The 19,222-nt window shown below is 56.6% G+C and overlaps 1 protein-coding gene across 8 annotated transcripts in view; it reads right to left on the bottom strand.

The window, feature by feature from the left end:
• The window catches only part of ATP2B3 (ATPase plasma membrane Ca2+ transporting 3), a 66,058-nt gene that overhangs the window by 19,164 nt on the left and 27,672 nt on the right, over window positions 1-19,222 (bottom strand). For 4 of the 8 annotated variants that reach the window (XM_045383725.3, XM_045383721.2, XM_045383723.2 and 1 more), the window contains exons 7-19: window positions 18,365-18,406; window positions 16,522-16,686; window positions 15,688-15,902; window positions 14,815-15,057; window positions 14,225-14,466; window positions 11,217-11,451; window positions 7,500-7,679; window positions 7,311-7,398; window positions 6,717-6,823; window positions 5,489-5,680; window positions 3,793-4,006; window positions 2,871-3,082; window positions 1,520-1,627 (exon numbers count right to left, since the gene is read on the bottom strand). In XM_045383725.3, coding sequence (XP_045239660.1) covers window positions 1,520-1,627; window positions 2,871-3,082; window positions 3,793-4,006; window positions 5,489-5,680; window positions 6,717-6,823; window positions 7,311-7,398; window positions 7,500-7,679; window positions 11,217-11,451; window positions 14,225-14,466; window positions 14,815-15,057; window positions 15,688-15,902; window positions 16,522-16,686; window positions 18,365-18,406 — 2,243 coding nt within the window. The remainder of the gene's footprint in view (window positions 1-1,519; window positions 1,628-2,870; window positions 3,083-3,792; window positions 4,007-5,488; window positions 5,681-6,716; window positions 6,824-7,310; window positions 7,399-7,499; window positions 7,680-11,216; window positions 11,452-14,224; window positions 14,467-14,814; window positions 15,058-15,687; window positions 15,903-16,521; window positions 16,687-18,364; window positions 18,407-19,222) is intronic. The other 4 variants (XM_045383726.3, XM_074029601.1, XM_045383724.2 and 1 more) reach the window with 1 other exon arrangement.

The following is a 19,222-nucleotide window of genomic DNA, read 5'->3' as shown; positions in this document are numbered from 1 at the left end:
CTTCTATTCGTTTTTCACTTGAACATGTTTTATCTTTGTAACTGAACAAGGTTAAAAATGAAAAGGACAGCCCAGTAGCCCTGAGAGGCCAAGCTACAGGCTGGCACCACGTTCCTGGCGGGGGGACCAGAAGACCAGTGGCCTGGGAGCTTGAAGAGCAAGAAGAGGGCCTGGCACCCCTCTGGGCTGTGGTTAGAGTCCAGGTTTTGGGAAGTGAAGGGACTCCATGGAGCAACCAGGTTCAAGCGTGATTGGGAGGTGAGGTGCAGTAGCAGAGGGAAAGGAGAATTCTGAGAATTCTGAACATGAAACAGAGGAACTGGGTGGGCTGTCCCCGAGGACACTAATGCTGGGGCAGATCACTTGAGGTCAGGAGTTCAAGACCAGCCTGGCCAACATGGCAAAACACATCTTTACAAAAAATACAAAAATTAACCTGGTGTGGTGACATGTGCCTGTGGTCCCAGCTGCTTGGGAGGCTGAGGTAGGAGGATCACTTGAGCCTGGGAGTTCAAAGCTACAGTGCGCTGTGATCATACCACTGCACTCCACCCTGGGCAACAGAACAAGACCCTATCTCAAAAAAAAAAAAAAAAAAAAGAAAAGAAAAAAAACAAAAAGAAACAAAGCCAGAATGCTATGGACTGAACTATGCTCTCCAGTTCATGTGTTGAAGTCCTAGTGCCCAGCGTGGCTGGATTTGGAGTAAGGAAGTGATCAAGGTTAAATGAGGTCACCAAGGTGGGGCCCTGATCCTACTGGATTAATGCTCCTAGGAGAGGAGACACTAGAGAGACCTTGCTCCCTCTGTCTACCATGTGAGCACAGAGTGGGGAGGCGGCTGTCTGCAAGCCAGGAAGGAGCCCTCACCAAGGAACTGGCCCCGCTGGCTCCTTGGCCTCGGATGTCCAGCCTCCGGGACTTTGAGAAAGTAAGTGTCTGTTGTCTAAGCCTCCCAGTCTATGATATTTTGCTATGGCAGTCGGAGCGGATGAAGACAGAGATAAGCGGATCCTGAATACCCAGGCTGTTTCTTCCTGATCTAATTGTGGGGTCCTAGACACTTCCCGGTGTGCAGCTTCAGCTGCAGCCCACAGAACTCGATGTGGGGCTCTCTGTCCTTTCCATCAGGTCAAAATATTTCCTAATTTCTCTGGAGACTTTCCTTTCACCCCATGGATTATTGATCAGGGTGCCGTTTGATTGATTTAAAATATGTGGGGATTTCCCAAACTACCTACCCATTTTGAAGGGGCAATTTTTGGCTCTTATCATAGAAAGGGGAGCTGTGGGCAGTTTTCCTGGGCCCTGTCATATCCCAGCCATGTTCCTTTGCATTATTTTGCTGACACCTTCCCTTGTGGCCTGTCCCTGGGTCCTGATGTGTCACAGGCCTGAGCCCGCAGTGTGCTTCCTGGGGTGTGGACCCCAAGACTCTGAAGCAGGGTTAGGGCAAGTGGGCCCATCACAGAAGCTGTCTGCAGGGCAGTCTGGAATGAGGGGCAGGGCTGTCACTCACCTGTCCCCAGACCAGCTCTCCAACACCAACAAACAGGCACCAGAGCCACTGTTCCGTGGATAGTGGGGAGCAGCTGAAGGGCTTCCCGCCGAACTGGACAATGACAATCTGCAAAGGGCAAGTGGGAGAGAGGCAGGTCCAGCTGCGGCTCCTGAGCCACCCTTGTTCTCCAGCCCCTTGAAGGCCCAGCCACCCTGGTCGGTTCGCCCAGGTGCATAGGCTGCTCCCTGCGAGAGAACCACAAGGCCGGGGGTGCCATGACAGAGCAGCACATGGCCTCCACCGCCCCTGGGTGCCAGGCACCTACTGACTCCAGCCTCGGAATCGGGCCCAGCTCCACTGACCATGCTCCTATTTTCAGCAAGACAGGCTGTGACACCCACACTGTGGGCACACTGGATACGCCTCATTCTGGAGGACCCTAGAACCTGCTGGGGTCACCTTGCCTTGGCCTCCTGCCTCCTCAGGAGGCATTCAATTCCCAGAGGCGAGCTTTCCAAATGTAAACTGACCCTGTCCTCTGTTGGACTGTCACAGTCCCGGCCACTATCCCCTTGTGCTCATTACCCAAGACCAGGTACCAGACAGCCAGGGAGCACCCCTATGCCCTAGAACTGCTTCAATGATGCAACCTAGCCAGTCCTGAGCCTACCAGCCCTGCCTCACCCGCTCCTCCCCGAGGGAACCACAGCAAAGGCTCTTGTCCACAGCTCTCACACCCTGCCTCCTGCTTGGTACTCTCCCATGTGGGCTCCTATGGTGTGGCATGTGCTCTCCTCTTGGGATCTGTGAGTCATAAACTGTCTTTCAATAGCAACTGTCTCCTGACCTGTTGGACTTACTATAGCTCATTTTTTCTACAAATACACTATATTTTAGAACACTTAGCCTCTCCTAGACAGTGGGGCTGACCAGCCTGTCCACAGCACTGTGTTAAGCAGAGGTTAGTGTGTCAACATTGGGCACAGAGGGCATCTCCAAAAGAAACTTCTGGAGCTATGGCAGCCTCATGCCAAGGAATTAAGTGCTAGAAATGGGAACGGCAGACCTAGAGGGAGCCAGGGAGGACTCCTTTCAGCATCTGTGAGAAAACTTAGTTCTGATGAAGGCTCACGAAACCCTTCTGGAAGCCAGCGCGCTAACCCAGGGCAAGGCCAGCAATGTTTGGAAGATGAAGGCCCGCTCCGACATGCAGAGAGGACAGGGGGCTACAAGAAAGCCAGGTGGGGTGGGGCTCCTTCTGGGAGTGGAGGTGGGGAGGCCAGTACTAGGGGTGGACATGAGGCCTTGAAGCCCACCACCTCCACCTTTTGCAAGTGGCAGATGCCAAGAGTAGAGCCGCCCCTCCTACCTGAATCCCGAAAGTGCCCAAAACGATGGTGCAGAAGATGGGGTTGCTGAAGATGCCGTCGAACACGTTCCTCTCGCCATGGATCTTGCGGGCATTGATCTCGTTGAAGAGCTGCATCATGACGAAGGTGTTGAAGATGATGGTGTAGTGCTCTGAGGGTGGCGAGTGCAAGGGCGCGTTCCTCCCGCTGTCGATGTCAAAGAAGAGCTCCCCTGGAAAGCAACATTCCCCACTCAGGCAGTCACCTCAGTGCATGACTCAGGATCGAGACTGCCATGTGTAGCTCCCGAGATGGGTCCCTTGTCTCAGGGGACGGCCACTTCCAGCTCACAGCCAAGGCCCAAGGCAGCCACACCTACCCCAGGCTCAACCAACCAGAGTCCTGAGACCCCACTGGGCCAGGGGCCAGACCCTGAGCCTGAGGGCAGGAAGGAAGAGGTTAAGAAGGGATGTTCTTAATGCTGGCTATCCTCAGATGCCCTCCTTCTCTTCCTCTCGCTTGCAAGCCCCCCTCCCTCACAGCTTCCAGCGCGACACCCCAGTCACTCCGCAGGAGCAATCTTCACAGGGTAAATGTGGGCTGTTCTGTTCCTAGGGTTACCATGGCCACTCTGAGGCTGGGTAGAGGCTGCCTACTCTACACAGCCATCGGCAGGATGTTAAGACATGAACTGTTTCTCAGCTGCTCAGGGGCCTGGGAGGAGAGGCTGAGAAAGAGCTATAGGCTACCAGCAGGCCTGGCTGCAGGGTTGCTAGCCTGGCCCATCTGCTCCTTCCCCTGTGTGCCGTCCAGTCAAGAACTGCAGCGTCTCACCCCGTACTGGGCCCGGAGACACAAGTGGAGACACACCAGACAGAATCTGAGCCCGAGGTGGTGGCGACAGTGTCCCGAAGGCCTCCCTTGTGCCCCTGGCCAGCCTACCGACAAACAGTAGGGTGAAGATGATGGCGAGCTGGTACACGGCATGGCCCAGAATGTTCTTCATCATGGTGCGGGAGATGAGGGGCTTGTCACGGCCGTACGGCTTCCGCAGCAGCAGCGACTCCGTGGGTGGCTCCGTCGCCAGGGCCAGAGAGGCAAACGTGTCCATGATCAAGTTCACCCATAACATCTGCACGGCTTTGAGAGGAGAGTCCTACGGAGAGGAGGCAGTCACCTTTCCATGGGCCGCCTGCCCGGGAGGGTTGGGGGTGGAAACGCAGTAGCTCCTGGGGGCTCCTCATGGGGTCCACATCACCAGGATTTCATGCCCATGAAAACAGACATCTCCATCCCTACATTGCCTTTACGCTAGCAGGGCGTTTTCTTTGGGCTGTCATGTGCCCGCCTCCCTTCTCTCACCTGGCAGCAGGTGTGCTCCAAATCCCTCGCAGGAGGTGAAAAACCCCAGACCACAAAACAGCCCGACGATGGGGTCTGCCACTGGGGGCAACAGAGTGAGGGCTGCTCTCCTTGTCTCCTGCACCTCAGGGGCAGGAGGAGGCAGAAACTCTGAACTGGACCTTCCTTCTCAGCTCCTCTGAGTTGTTGGTTAAAAATCAGCCTCACAGAAGCCAGACACACAAGGCCACGTACTGTCTGATTCCATTCATAGGAAACTTCCAGAACTGACAAATCCATAGAGAGAGAAAGCAGATGAGTGGGTGCCAGGGGCTGGGGTTCAGGGAGTAGAGAGTGACTGCTCACGGGGTTTGGGTGTCCTTTTGGGGTGGTGATGAGAGTGTTCTGGGAATAGACAGTGGCAATGGCTGCTCGACATTATGGAGGAATATAAACCTCTGAGTTAGGTACTTTCATAAGGTTCAAATGGTTCTGGTGAAGTTTGTTAGGTGATTTTTATCTCAATTAAAAAAATTTTTTTGAAAAGACCAAGTTGATCAGCAGGCAATTTAAATCCCTCTCAGCAACAAATAGGTATTTATTTGCCCTCCTCTTTCTAAGGGGGGGGGGGGCGAAGAAAATCTGGACACTCACCAATGGGGAAAATGGGACTATTGAGAAAGGGTTCCCATGGGATGCACAGCCCATGCAGAAACTCATACACAGATGCTCCTGGCAGCACCATTCACAGGAGCCAAAAACTGGGAACAAGCCATGTGTCCATCAGGACAGACGTACATAATGTGGCAATCTGTGCCATGGAGTGTTATGAAGCCATGAAAAGGCAGAAGGTCCTGCCCTCTGTGTGTGTGAGCCTGAAAACGCGGTGCTAAGCGAGATGCCAGACACAAGAGGCCACATATGATTTGATCCCACAGGAATTAAACGTTCGGAACAGGCAGATCCATAGACCCAGGAAGCCCATGAGTGGTTGCTGGGGGCTGGGATGTTTGGGGGAGAAATGGGGAGATGACTGCTCAAGAGCACAGGGTTTCTTTTTAAGATGATGACAGTCTTCTGGAACTAGATAGAGCCGATGGTTGCACAACATGGTGAATGTTCTCAAAATTTGAGTGCTGAATTGTATACTTGAAAATGGTGAATTTTTGGCATGTGAATTTGATGTCAACTAAAATAATCTGCAGCAAAGAAAACAAAACCCTCACTCTCACAATCTGGCCCTCAGGCCTGAGCCCAGGTGTCCTACAGCGGGGGCGTGGCAGCCCCCAGTACCCACCTGAGTAATGCAGGCGCCTGTGAAGGCCACGATCACGGCCACCACATTGACCGTCAGTTGAAACTGCAGGAACTTGGAGATGCTGTCATAGACGTTACGGCCCCACATGACGGCCTTGACGATGCTGGTGAAGTTGTCATCGGTCAGGATGATGTCGGAGGCCTCCTTGGCCACGTCGGTCCCTGCGATGCCCTGCAGGGTGACACACACTCACACACACAGAGTGTTTGTGGGGGCCCCTTCCCCAGACCCCCCGATCACCTGGCCTACCTGGGCTGACTCCCTGCCCTCCCCTTCTGAATAACATCCCACCCCGTCCCCCAAAGCCAACAACAGCATTGTTTTTGTTGTTGTTGTTGTTTTTATGCAACACATTCTAGTACTATGAACAGTAAGTTGTCACATGTCACAGTGAGGGGGGCTTTGCTCATAAACACATAAAGCCCAGCTGCCACCACGTGGCCACCAAGCAGTGTGGTCTGTTCTTAGCACTCCAGAGACGCTTGTTGGCTAAGGAGCCGTGGGAAGTCCTACATGAGGACACCCTGGGCGGGTGGGTCTTTGCCCATGCAGGCGCAGCTGCAGCTGTGCCAAGCTGCTCAGCCCTCTCCTCTGCCCCAAGCCTGGCCCTGTGACAGCTGCCACCTCTTGAAGCTTGGGCTGGAGCTCCCTTCTGGGCTACAGGTGCTGGGAAGGACTGGGCTGGGTTCCCCGGGCGGCGCTCCTTTTCGGTAGGGCAGGGAGGGGCGCTCGCCAGGTTGCTGCGTTCAGCGGCTGTTTTCAGTGGCTGTGGGGCTGCAACCTGCCATGCGGGTGGTGTCTGCAGGGCCACCCTACTCAGTGGGTGAGCAACAGGAAGGAAGTGCAGAGGAAGAGCACATCTGGGGACTCTGCTTACCTCATCTGGGGATGACAGTCCATTTAGAGAGGACTGGGGGTGGGCAATGCCATCAGTGATGAGCCCCTGCCCCCCATTCCCCTTCTTCTCCACAGTATGTCTGGGGCCCACTGTCACCTTGGGCATCACAGCAGATGCCTTTAACCACATGTCCCCTGACTGGCCAAGCCCACGCCGGCCCAAGTGGCCAGGATGTGAGAGAAAGAACCTTCAGGCACTCTGCAACCTGCCCCAACACTGGCTCCCACTTCCTGGTACAAAGCTAATGTCCATGGGACAGACGCTGGCCCCATCTGCCATGGTGAGTTGGGCTGGCACCAGGTGGCTTACCATGGCGAAGCCTACGTCCGCCTTCTTGAGGGCCGGCCCATCGTTGGTGCCATCCCCTGTCACAGCCACCACCTGCCGCTGCTCGCCAGTGGTGCTGTCGATAATCCCTGCAAGACAAATCAGGGCAGGGCAGGGCTGGGGCCATCTGTCACCACAACCCTGTGTAGCCCAGGGAGCTATGGGGGTAGGTTGGCTGCGAAAACCCTTCAGGATTGCCCCGTCCTGACTGTCCCAGTCATCTGTGCTCCCTGTCACCTGGATCATCTCCTACCCCCAAATACGTAAGCAAGTCTCACTGAGTGACAGGGTGGGAGGGTAGGGATCTGCTTAGGGCCTGGGGACACGACCCTGGGTCCCTGGCTCTAGACCCACTGCTTCTAGAGACTCGCTGTGTGACCTGGAGTGAGTCACTGGCCCTCCCCGAACCCCAGTTCCCTCATGGGCCCCTGCCCTGCTGCTCTGGGCTAATGGGACAAATGGACCCAGCTTCCTAGGCAGGCCCTGGGGACCTGTTTGGGAACCTGGCTTTTGGTGTCAGGAAGCAGACAACCTCAGGTTGGCCACCCCAGGAAAGGGGTGTGGGACCTCGGCTACCTTTGACCAGCGTGTGCTTGTCGGTGGGAGACGACCGGGCCAGCACCCTCAGCTTGGGCCACACCTTGTCCAGCCGCTCCTGTTCTATCTGGGGAGGGGAAGCACAAGGACGCTGCAGAGCTAGGGCGGGCACACAGGGGGCTGGGGGGAGGAGAGGAGGGTCTGGGGTGGCAGACAGCTGGGTGCTACCTCGCCTTTCTCGTTGCGGATCCGTCGGTTGAACTCCTTCCCTTCCAGGCACAGGAAGTCCTCCCCGGGCTGGATGATGCCACATTTGGCTGCGATGGCCCGGGCCGTGTTGATGTTGTCTCCAGTCACCATGCGGACTGTGATGCCAGCACGCTGGCATTTTCGGATAGCTTCAGGGACCTAGAAGAGATAAGAGAGGTGGGTGGGGTCATCGAGGCAAGACGTATTTTGGGTTGAAGCAGTACCCCTTCCTCCATCAGATCTGCGGCCAGCCCAAAGTCCAGCAGAGATGACAGTAAAGCCAAACCATGGGTCCCCATGCAGGGCCCCTGTGGAGGCATGGGCCCAGAGGAGGCCCAGAGGGTGGCAGGGCTGTCCCGCCCCAGCCAAGCCGCAATGAGCAGGCGCTTGCCTCCTTCACTGTGTCAGGCCCTGGGAGTGCCAGGCCCTGGGGACCAGTGACGACACAGATCCAGGCCCTGATGGCAGAAACATGGCAGGGAAAAGTCACTGGAAGCTTTACGCTGTTCAGGGGCACCATCAGACTCACGTCTGGAAAGGTCACCTGGGTGACCATAGAAATCACCCAGCTCTGTCAACCTCATTTTCCAGCTGGAAAACAGACACGGGGCTGCTGAGCCAGGGTCAGCCTGGGTTACAGACAGGCTGGCAGGGGACATAGCTCTAAAGAAGAAGGAGGAGGGGGCCTCGCACCCTCAGCCACCTTGAGGGCTCCCAGGTAGCCAGAGGGTCCACCACGGCTAGGGTGGGCACCTGGACTCCTCTCTCACTTGCCTCTGTAGCTTATTATGATATTTTAAAACAATATAAAACCTAAGACATTTTTCTCAGGAGTTAATCTTTTTCCTAGTGTAGTTTTGCAGGACAACATATCTCTCTCCTCTCCAGGGGAAGCAGAACATAGCTTTGGTTGTGTAGTGCACATTTCCTTTTTCAAACACAGATGCTCCTCAATTTACAATGGGGTTAGGTCCCGATAAACCCATGATAAGCTGAAAATACCATAAGTCAGAGATGGCTTAGCTCAGCTCACCTTACACGTGCTCAGAACACTTACATTAGCCTACAGTTGGGCAAAAGCATTGAACACAAAGCCTACTGTGGAATACAGTGCTGATTATCTCATGTAACTCACTGAACATTGCACTGAAAGGGAAAAACAGAATGGTTGTATGGGACTCGAAGTAAAGTTTCTGCTGAATGCGCATCGCCTTTGCACCAAGTTAAAAATTTGTTAAAAGTTGGGGGCTACCTGCATCATATTAGATTCTGGAGAAAGAGAAAGAGGTTCCCCAGTGCTGAGTGGAAAGCACTGCACAGGGTTGAGAGCGGGAAGCCAGGAGACCGGCCGGGAGGTGGTGGCATTGTCCCAGTGGTGGGGGGACAGGGAGTTGCTCTTCAGGCTCAGAGACAGAGAGACAGGGTCAGGCAGCTGATGCCACTGAGGTGGAGGGGCAAGGGGAGAGGAGAAGAGGAGCCAGGTTCAGAGTTTGGGAACCTGAATGAGGAGGTCAAGCCTAGGCAGTGGGGCTTGTGAGCACTGTCGGGTGAGTGCAGAAGCCTAGGGAGCCTGGGGTGGGTGGAGTAGACACGCAAGAGCAGGAGCCAGGGGCGGGGCAGCCGGGAGAGGCCAGAGGAGGACATTGACCTGGGAGTCCCTGCATGCTGGCAGCCCCTGAGGCCATGGGCAGGGGGGCTGTGACCTTTGCCAGGGAGACAGCTGGGGCCCCGCTTCAGGCTGTGGCAGAGTGATCCAATGGTCCCTGCAGCGAATACCACCAAGTGGCCTCGCTGTCAGCCTCGGGGACACTTTCTACTCTCTGAGGATCTTGGGGTGCTGGATAACAAGATCATGAGCCACAGAAAGACAATTCTCCTCTGAGCCAGTGAATGCCTGGCCCTGAAACGTCTGGAAGCCACCCTCTGCTGCCACCAAGTGGCCGTGACGAGCCTGAAAACCAGCAGTTGCGAACCCAGGCCTCCTGCCTCCTCAGGCCCAGTGTGTGTAGCCTGGTTTCTTCCCCAAAGGAAGAAACCCCCAAAGGGCCCCAAAGGGCCAGGCCAGGCTGTCCTTCCTCGCCTGCTCAGCCCTGCTCCCTGCCTTCTCCCCAAGGCCCCACAGCGCAGCAGCCAGCCAGGTGTCTGGAGAAGTTGCCAGTGCCCCCCGCTGGCCCAGCTCCAGCATCAATACCACCCCTGCCACAGGCTTCCTGTGGCCCCCCAGGGCCCAGCCCCGCGGGCCCTCCTCTGGCTGCAGCCGTGCCACATCTCCAAGCACCCTGGCAGGTTTCAGTGAGGCCCTTGTGCCTACTGCCTGTTGTTGGCAACCAGGGCTTCACTGGGCCCTCTGTGTGTCCTCAGCCACCACCAGGCTGGCCAGTCTTTGTGGGGGTCTGCCCAGCCTCCACAGCCTGGCCCTGTCACTGTGGTCTACCACTTGGACTCTCTCTCAGCCACTCGAAAGCTGAGAAGGAGCTGGCCCTCTTCCCCAGGACCCTCTGGCAAGATTCCTTCCTCCGCTCCGTGCTTCAGTTGCTCCCTGGTCCAACAGAGGGACTCGATGGCTCCTGAAGGGAAAGGCCTCTAAGCCTGTCCCCAAGTGTGGCCTTGCTTCACCTCACCAGCACCCTCTTCTTCTGCTCTCCCAGGCTCAGCGGGGTCCGGGACTCACGCCACTGCCCACCATCGTGGGGCCCATTGCCCTCGCTGGACTTCTCTCCCCTGTCCTCCGCTACCACCCATTTTCTCCCAGGGCAGGTTTGAGGTGCTCCCTCTCCAGGCGTAGTGACCATGTTCTCCTCGGGGCGCAGGGCTGCTCTGTTGACATGACCCCATGGCTGGTGTTTAGATGCACTGTCTTTGAATCAAGTGTCTTTGCTACGTGATCCAATACATGCATACCTGTCTCCCAAAGGAGAGCCCAGAAGCTTCTCCTCCCGGGTTACACCTGCACCCCCAGGGTGGCTCCTACAAATACAAGTTCTCAGGGTGATAGGCAGGATCAAAGTGGCCCTGCTTCTGACAGAGGTGGGTGCCATGCAGAGGCCCTGGGGAGACAGAGGGGTACCCCACACCTTACACTCTCCCTCCGGGGCTGGCCATCCTCCAGGCCTGGATCCCTCCAGGCTCTGGGATCTTTCAACAACAAAGTGACTTCCCAGCGTCAAGGCTGTGCCATCTGCCACACAGACCTCAAGGTCTCCCTCGTCTGGACTCCCCTGGTGGCATCGTCCATATGGAGATATGCTTCTGGGCTCCCTCTCCCACCAGGACCTTTGCTATGAGCTCCCCACGGGACGTCCTGACTGTTGAGTAGCCCCAGCCAAACTCTCAAGCAATAAACGCCCACCCTGTCCCCTAAACCTGTGTCCCCTCAGGCTTCAGCACCACCTCCAGTCCATCAGTCCTGGGCAGATCAGATCCCAAATGTCGACGGTCTCTCTGCCACTGCCACCTTCTCACCTGGTAGAAGGTGGAGCCTGAGCTGGGCCCATAGGCCAAGCAGGAGAGGCCTTCCAGCAGGCAAGACAGAGCCTTTGTGCGGGTGCCAGGGCGAGAGCACCCAGGACAGGGCTCAAGTGTACTACGGAGGGACCGCAGCAACTATGTGTGAAGGAAGGCCACCCCTACCAGTCTGGACAAGCTCGGGCAGAGGGCACAGTTACCAGGGCAGCTCACAGAGAAGGCAGGGACTACCTCGGGCCGCACGGGGTCCTCAATGCCCACGACAGCTATGCAGGTGAGGTCACCCACGACCTCGTTCTCGTTGTCCCAGTCGGGCTCCTGGCCTGCAGAGAAGTCCCGGTAGGCGATGCAGATGGTGCGGAGGCCATCGCAAGCCATCGGCTCAATGATCTTCCTCACCATGTCGTCCCGGTCCCGAGGCCGAAAGCCTCGGAGTTCGCCATTGCTGTTTAAGATGTTGGTGCACCTAGGCAGGGGGTGGGCAGAGATGAGGTGGAGGTGGGGAGAGAACAACAGGAAACAGCTCTGGTAACACTGGATTGGGGGCTTAGCCAAGGACTGGGGTCCTTATCAGAGAGGAGAGCCCCGTGTGAGAACACAGACACACAGGGAGAACGCTGTGTGACAACAGGCAGAGATTAGAGAGGGGCAGCTGCAAGCCGAGGAACACAAGGACTGGCGGCCACCACCAGAAGCTGGAGGAGGCAGGATGTGTCCTGCCTGAGATGTTTTGGAGGGGCTTCAGCCCTGCCCAGGCCCTGATTTGGACTTCTGGCCTCCAGAACTGGGGGAGAATCCATTTCTGTTGCTTGAAGGCACCAGGACACTCATGCACTGCTGCAGGCTGAGAGACCAGGAGAGAGGGAGGCAGGAGTATGCGGCTCATGGCAGCTCCACCAGAGACTTCATGGGACAAGGGGGTGGAACATGGGCAAAAACTGAAGTCTGTGGACAATCGCTATAACCACATTCAGGCAGCCACAGCCTCAGTAGAGCACTCATGACTCCAGGAGTTTCTCAAAAGGGACAGGACTAGGAGGATTCAGGTGGGGAGAGGAGGGAGCAAAGGAGCTGAGGGCCACAGAGGTGGGCGTGGTGGAAGAAGCCAGTGGGGCTGTGAGTGCCAGGTGCTGCCACTCAACAGGAGGCTGGTGATGAAGGAAATTATCATAACAGAAGCTGTGCAGACGGAGGGCCTCCTACGGATGTGGAATCACCCACAGAGTCCTCACACCCCTCCCCAGAGATAAGTATTCTGTGATCTCCATGCTGCCGGGGAAGCTGAGGCATGGGAGTAGGGGGAGTAACTTGCTCATGTATGCACAGCCAGCAGAGTGAAGCTGGGCTGGGCCTTTTATCCTCAGTGCCTCAGTGTCCCCCAGTGCCCACCAAAAAAGCAGCACAGAAAGAGGGCTGAGGCCCCCACACCAGCAGGGATGGCTCCAGGGAGGAGGTGGTCCTGGCCCTGGCGGTGAACGCTGCGCCTGGCAGAGTTCTCGGGAGAGCGCTGTGGGTGGGGAGGTCAGGCAGGGTGCACTTGGTGGTCCAGTCCACTGAATGCAGGAAGGAGGGCTGGGCCTGGGCCTTTGGGGAGCCCTGGGCGTTCTGCAGAGGACCCTGCCCTGAGGGCCCTGGGATGGCAGTCATGAGGAGCCAGGTGGGTGGGGGACAGAGACGCCAAGGCCAAGGGTGTGGAGTGCGGGAAGGCTGAGTGGGAGTGGGGAAGCCAGAGCACTTGGAGGTGACACTGTGCGCTCTCCCTCACTTTGTTCTAATAGCTTTATTGGGATATAATTCACGCACCACACAGTCCACCCATTTAAAGTAGATAATTCAATGGTTTTTAGTATAGTCACAGAGTTGCACAACCATCACCAGTCTCCAATTCCAGAAAATTTGCATCATCTCTAAGAAAATTTTCATCATCTCTAAGCAACAACAAGAAAATAGATCAACTGGACGTCATCACAATTTAAAACATTTGTGCATCTAAGGACACTATCAAGAGAGTGAAGACAGGCCACAGAATGGGACAGAATGTGTAGAAATCGCATAGCTGATAAGGATCTAGGATCTGGAATACATAAAGAACATTATAGCCCACCAATAAAAGGACGAACAACCCAACTCAGCACCAAGCCAAGGGCTGGGACAGACATTTTCCCAAGGAAGACAGGCAAATGGCCACTCAGCACATCAAAAGAGATCAAAACCACCAGGAGATATTGCCTCATACCCACAAGGATGGCCCCCCCATCAGCACTGACACACCAGAAAATAAGTGCTGTTGAAGATGGGGAGAAGGTGGAACCCTCCTATGTCACTGGTGGGAATGTGAAATGCTGCTGCCCCTGTGGAAAACAGTTTGGTGGACACCACGAGCCAGTCATTTCTCTCCTAGATGTCCACGCAAAAGAATTGAAAACATGGGTTCAAACAAAAACTTGTACATGAATGTTCACAGCAGCGTGACTCGCGACAGCCAAAAGGTGGAAACGACTCACATACTGGTACACAGATGAATGAATGAATGGACCAACAAAATGTGCTTTACCATACAATGGGATATTACTCAGCCTTAGAAAGAATGGAAGTTTGGGCTGGGCGCAGTGGCTCATTCCTGTAATCCTAGCACTTAGGGAGGACGGGATGGGTGGATCGCTTGAGCCCAAGACTTCAAGACCACCCTGGGCAACATGATGAGACCCCAGCTCTACAAACAATTTAAAAATTAGCTGGGCGTGGTGGCACGCACATGTAATCTCAGCTACTCGGAACACTGAGGTAAGAGGATGGCTTGAGCAACAAAACAAAACAAAACAAAACAAAACAAAACAAAACAAAACAAAAAAGGAAGGTCTAATACCTGGGTGAAACTGAAAAACTTTACACTAAGGAAAGAAACCAGACACAAAAGGCCACACACTGTATGAGTCCCTTGATAGGAAATGTCCAGACAGGGAAATCCATCCAGACGGGAAGCACATGAGTGGGTGCCAGGTCTGGGGAGGGGAGTGGGGAGGGCTGCTCATGGGTCTGGGGTTTCTTTCCAGGGTGATGGAGGTGTTTTGGAACTGGTTAGTGGTGACGGTTGCATGATATTGTGAATGTGCTTAATGCCATTCAACTGGACACTGTAAAGTGGTTGAAATGGTGAATTTTATGTTTGGCCTCTTTTACCACAACAATAGCATCAGAAACTCTGCACATACCCCGGCACCTCCCTGCTGCTCACTCACTTTTTCAGCAGGATCTCTGAGGCCCCCTTGCTGAAGAGGCGGAAGCCACCGTCGGGCATGCGGATGACTGTGCTCATGGACTTGCGGACCGAGTTGAAGGTGTATACTTTGTAAAGCTTGTCTTCCGGGATCTGCTCGCGCACGGGCTGGAAGTCTCGCTTCAGGTCCAAGACGAAGCCCAGCAGGGCGCACTCCGTCTTATTGCCCACCTGGCGTGGGAGGGCGCCTTCCTTCTCAGGAGGCTGCAAGATGAGGAGGGCTAGCATGGCACTGGGGGCCTGTGACCACCCTCCATGCTGCCCCTGGAGCCCCAGCTCTGTCCCCTTGTGGTCACCATATTGTTACGGTGTGGGAGGCGGGGAGCAGAGGAAGGTCTGCCTTAGCTACAGGCAGTTTCCCAGCCAGAGCCACCTGTGAGGCCAGGGATGGGCAGGAGGGTAAGCAGCACCCCAGAGACCACTGTGGCTCTGGGCCAAAGTTCTCAAGGGGGGGCCTAATGAGCACCTTGCAACAGCTCACCTGGCACCCTGGCCAGGTCCCTCCGCTGCTCCCACCCCCAGCCCTGCCCGCCCGCTTCTGCCCCAGCTCACTAGTATTTTGGTGGTATAGGCACTGTTGATGGAGATGGCATGGACCAGGAGGTCGAGGATCTTAGGGGTCAGGGCGCTGGGGGCCGGAATCTCTTTGTAGTGGGTGTCCCCTAGGTAGGACTGGACCACGGTCATACGGTTGGTGGTAAGTGTGCCCGTCTTGTCAGAGCAGATGGCTGTGGCATTGCCCATGGTCTCGCAGGCATCCAGGTGGCGCACCAGGTTGTTGTCTTTCATCATTTTCTGCAAAGGGCAAGGGTATGAGCATTTGGCCCAGGTGCTTGTTGGGGTGGGGGAGTGAGAGATGTCAACACAAACACCGCACGACTCTGTTCTGCTCAGTTAGCTCCACGTGTGGCACTAAGAACACTGGGGACCTCGGTCAGCCCTGAGCCAATAGCAAGGCTATAAGGCATCAGAAACCTCATGCAACGGTGGGGGTGGGATGAGCACCTGGGACCTTCCCTGCCCGAGCCCCCTCTCAGTTACCCACCCACCAGACCTGCAGCTCTCCCACCCCACCACCCCACTCCTGGCTCCCTCCACTCCTCCCACTGCCTCCCAGTGTCCCAGGCCCTCTGCTGATTCCCTGCCTCCCCACTGCCTCCCGGCCCCTCCGTCCTACTGCCCACATTGTGCAGATGCTGACCCCTGGGTATTCCACTGCCTGCCTGCTTTCTGGCGCATCTCATGCCCAGGGACTTGAGCTGACAGATCAGCAAAGCTGCCCCCTGTGTCCCTGCTCGGCACCTCCTCTCCTCCCTTGAGCCATCCTAAATGTCCTCCAGTTTATACTGCTGCCAAGGCGCCCAATGACTTCTTACCCCAGTTTCCTAGTCTGTAAACAGTATCAACTGTAAGTTTTATGATTACCTTGACAGAGTAAGCTAAGGAGATGGTGACTGCAAGTGGCAGGCCCTCTGGGACAGCCACGACCAGCACAGTGACACCAATGATGAAGAACTTCACGAAGTATTGCACATAGACCGGTGTGCACTCTGCCAGCCATGTCCGGCCTTCCAAAACAAACGTCTCGATCACAAAGTAGAGGACCAGGATGATGACGGTGATGGCGGACATCACCAGCCCTGCCACAGAGGAGGGAGGAGAGGAAAGGGGTTGCCACGGGTGAGGGAAGGAGGGGGACAGGAAGAGAGAAGAAGAGGTATGGGCATGGTCTTGGAGGCATTTGTGAAGGCCTTGTAGATTTGCATTGCGTTTCAGGATAAACAGCGCGGGCTTGGCTCAGCAGGTGAGCTGGTGCCTGTTTGCAAGGGGGTTCTGCGTGGCCTCTTCTGGAGTCCTGCTGGGGTTGGGGAGTGGACTTTGTGGCCTGATGGCACGAGAGGCACCGCTGGGGAGGGCTAGCAAGAGTCTATCCTGCACTGCCCCCGAGAAGTTGGGGTACCAGCCCTGCATGCCCCCAGCTGCTTTATGAGCCTTGGGTAGGGGCACCTCATGGGCAGTGGCTCAGTGTGTGACCTGGGGTGTTCGTTGAGGGTTTGGGATTTATGCTCGCTAGGGAAGGGCTGCACCAGACCCCGATGGCCACTGCCGGCCCTGGCCTGTGCCCCTGGCTGCCTGGCCCACACTTCACCTGCCACATTCCTTCCCACTTGCTCTGCACAGCCTGGGCTCATCTCCAGGAGCCCAGTGTCCTCCACGCCCAGTCGATGGCCTGGGCCCGCCACCTCCTGCTGTCCCTACCTGCTTTCCCGATCTGCACCGCTAGCTTTGTGAGCTTTCCCTGAAGGACAGACTTCTCCTTCTTGGGTGCGTTGGCTTTCTTCTTCTCCCGCTCCTCCATCTCCCCACCCTCCGCGCTCTTCAGGGGCTGCATCTCCATGGCCACTGCGCCATCCTGCTTCTTAGCTGCACACAGAGGAACCCCATGGCCAAGGTCAGTGCCTGGCTGGGGAGAAGGGGTTACAAGGGGCTTTTGTGGGGTAAGACATGCCACACCATAGAGAGGAGATGGGATTCAGTGGAGCTCTCCTATTTCAAGTCTATCAACTTCCCATCTCTCGCCTCCTAAGCTCAAGCCCTCTTGGGGTGGGTAGGGTGGCTCCAGCACTGTTCTAGGTGGGACAGAGATGGTTCTCTCGGGAGAAGGGAGGACAGACACAGCACAAGGAATTTGGGCACACAGACAGGATGACCAGTCCTGGAATGCCCCAAATAATACCTGAGAGCAGAGGCCTGTGGCCCAAGGAATGTTCCAGAACCCTGAGCTGACTCATCTGCCTACTGCTGTCCGAGCCCCCTCCTACCTCCCTTAGGGAGGCCCAGGAGCCCCATGCACTCTCCTCCCACCAGCCAGCCCTGCGTCTGTTCAGGCTCCATCTGTCCCTCCAGCACCCTCCCTGTCTCTCCCCTGGAGCAGACGGCTCCTCTCCCTTCTTCTCTGGTGGGCCCTGTGCTCCTCATCCTTGCTGCCCTCGACATGGTGGGGGTGTGCCCCCCACTCTGGCTCCCTCCTCTACCCACTCCTCTGCTTCTGTGACTTCCTCATCTCCCTCCCTGCCAAGCTCTGGTCGCACCCACTCCACAGCCCAGAGTAATCCTGGCCACCCCACCTCCCTCTTGTGCCCAGGGACCGACGCAGCGACCTGGGGAGAGCAGACTCGTCTTTCTCCCTCACTACTCTGGTCCCCGATCCACTGGGGCTCTTGGCACTACCGCCATCACCTCTGCCTCCTCCTGCTCCTCCTCACCTGCCAGCCCGAGGCCATTTGCCATGGCTCCTCTTCCGAGTAGCGTCAGGACACAATTGCCCCACGCAGCTGGTCCCCTCTAGCTTTGTGCCCCACCTGCTGCCACCTCCTCAACCCAGGGCTCCAGCCATTGGGCTGTCCCTCAGTGCCCTCCCAAACCCAGCTCCATACTGGGCGTTGCCTGGGTCATCTCTGCCCGTGACCTTCCTGAGGGTCAGGACCTGCCTTGTCCCCCATGGCCTCCCAGCACCTAGAGCTGGCTGCTGCATTGGCCCATATCTCCTCTCCTCCATGGGCCACGGCCAGCCTCCTCCCCCCTCCCCCCACCCTGTCTCTTGCTTCCTGCGTCTCACAGCCAGGCACACGCTGGCCCTAGGGTGTCGGCACCTGCCAGGCGTCTGGGGCTGAGAGGAGAGCCGGGCCTCTGGCCCTCAGAGGACCACTCTGTCTCCCAGGTCCACAGGCTTGGCTGAAAGGAAGCTGGCCTGGGAAACACTGACTGGGACCCAGAACTTCAGGCGAGTCAGCCCTTCTGGGCCTCAGTTTTCTCATCTGGCCAGAGTGGACTCGGGGTGCCCACTCATGCTGGGCTAAGGTCTCCTCTAGGTGGCTGGGCTGAGCTGCCAGCAGTGTCTGTGGCCAGGATGCCCTGTGCAGCCCCAGGGGTGTGCTCTCTCCTCCCTCTGCACTGGGACGGGACTGTGCAGCCCACTCACCTGGTCTCCAAGTGCTGCTCTTGCCATTGAGGCAGGTGACCCTCCCCCCACACTGTGCCCTCCACCAGCCCCACCCCCAGGGCTCCAAGCTAGTGGTACCCAAGCAGCGGCGCCCGTTACCTTTGGTCTGGCTACTCTCCATGGCCCCATCCTGCTGCTTGCCTACAATGGAAGAGGGATGACAGACACGAAGGCTTGAGGACACCGTGTGGCACATACATGCACATGCACAGCACAGCCTGGGGGCCGCGTGGCAGAGGGGGTGGGGAGGAGGGGCCTGATTGCTGGTGACCCTAAGCACTGCCCACCGCAGCACTTTCTTCATGCCCCGTCCTCTCCAGGCTCACCCCGTCACCACTTCCCAGCACACGGTCACCATGAACACTGGCATTCCTGAGCCAGACCTCTGCCCAGGGCTCCCCCTTGGGCTTTAAGCTCAGCCCTACAGTGAACCCCTAAAGCCAGCCTTGGAAAGGCCCTGGGTCACACATAGCTGGCAGTGGGAGGTTCCTGGAAGCTGGAACCTCCCCAGGTCAGGATGTCTGCTCCTTGCAAACCAGCTCAAGGGGTTCATTTAGATGGCCCCTAACCCCTGGAAGCCAGGCAGACAGCACCCAGCTCCCCTTGCCTAGGGATCGGTTTTCCCTGCAGTCACGTCTAGCAGTTAGCTCAGTGTGTGTGTGTGTGTGTGTGTGTGAGCACTGCAACCTCCACCTCCCAGGTTTAAGTGATCCTCCTGCCTCAGCCTCCCAAGTAGCTGGGACTACAAGCATACACCACCACGTCCAGCTAATTTTTGTATTTTTAATAGAGATGGGGTTTCGCCATGTTGGCCAGGCTGGTCTCGAACTCCTGACCTCAAGTGATTCACCCGCCTTGACCTCTCAAAGTGTTGGGATTATAGGCATGAGCCACTGCACCTGGCCCCAGTGTGTGTTTTAAAGGGACAAAGGAATGAGACTCTAGGACTCTGCCGGG

The sequence above is a fragment of the Macaca fascicularis genome, chromosome X (assembly GCF_037993035.2).
Source record: "Macaca fascicularis isolate 582-1 chromosome X, T2T-MFA8v1.1".
In the NCBI taxonomy this organism is placed as follows: domain Eukaryota; kingdom Metazoa; phylum Chordata; class Mammalia; order Primates; family Cercopithecidae; genus Macaca; species Macaca fascicularis.
Note: the sequence above shows the minus strand (reverse complement) of the source record. Positions and strands in the feature narration are given on the sequence as shown.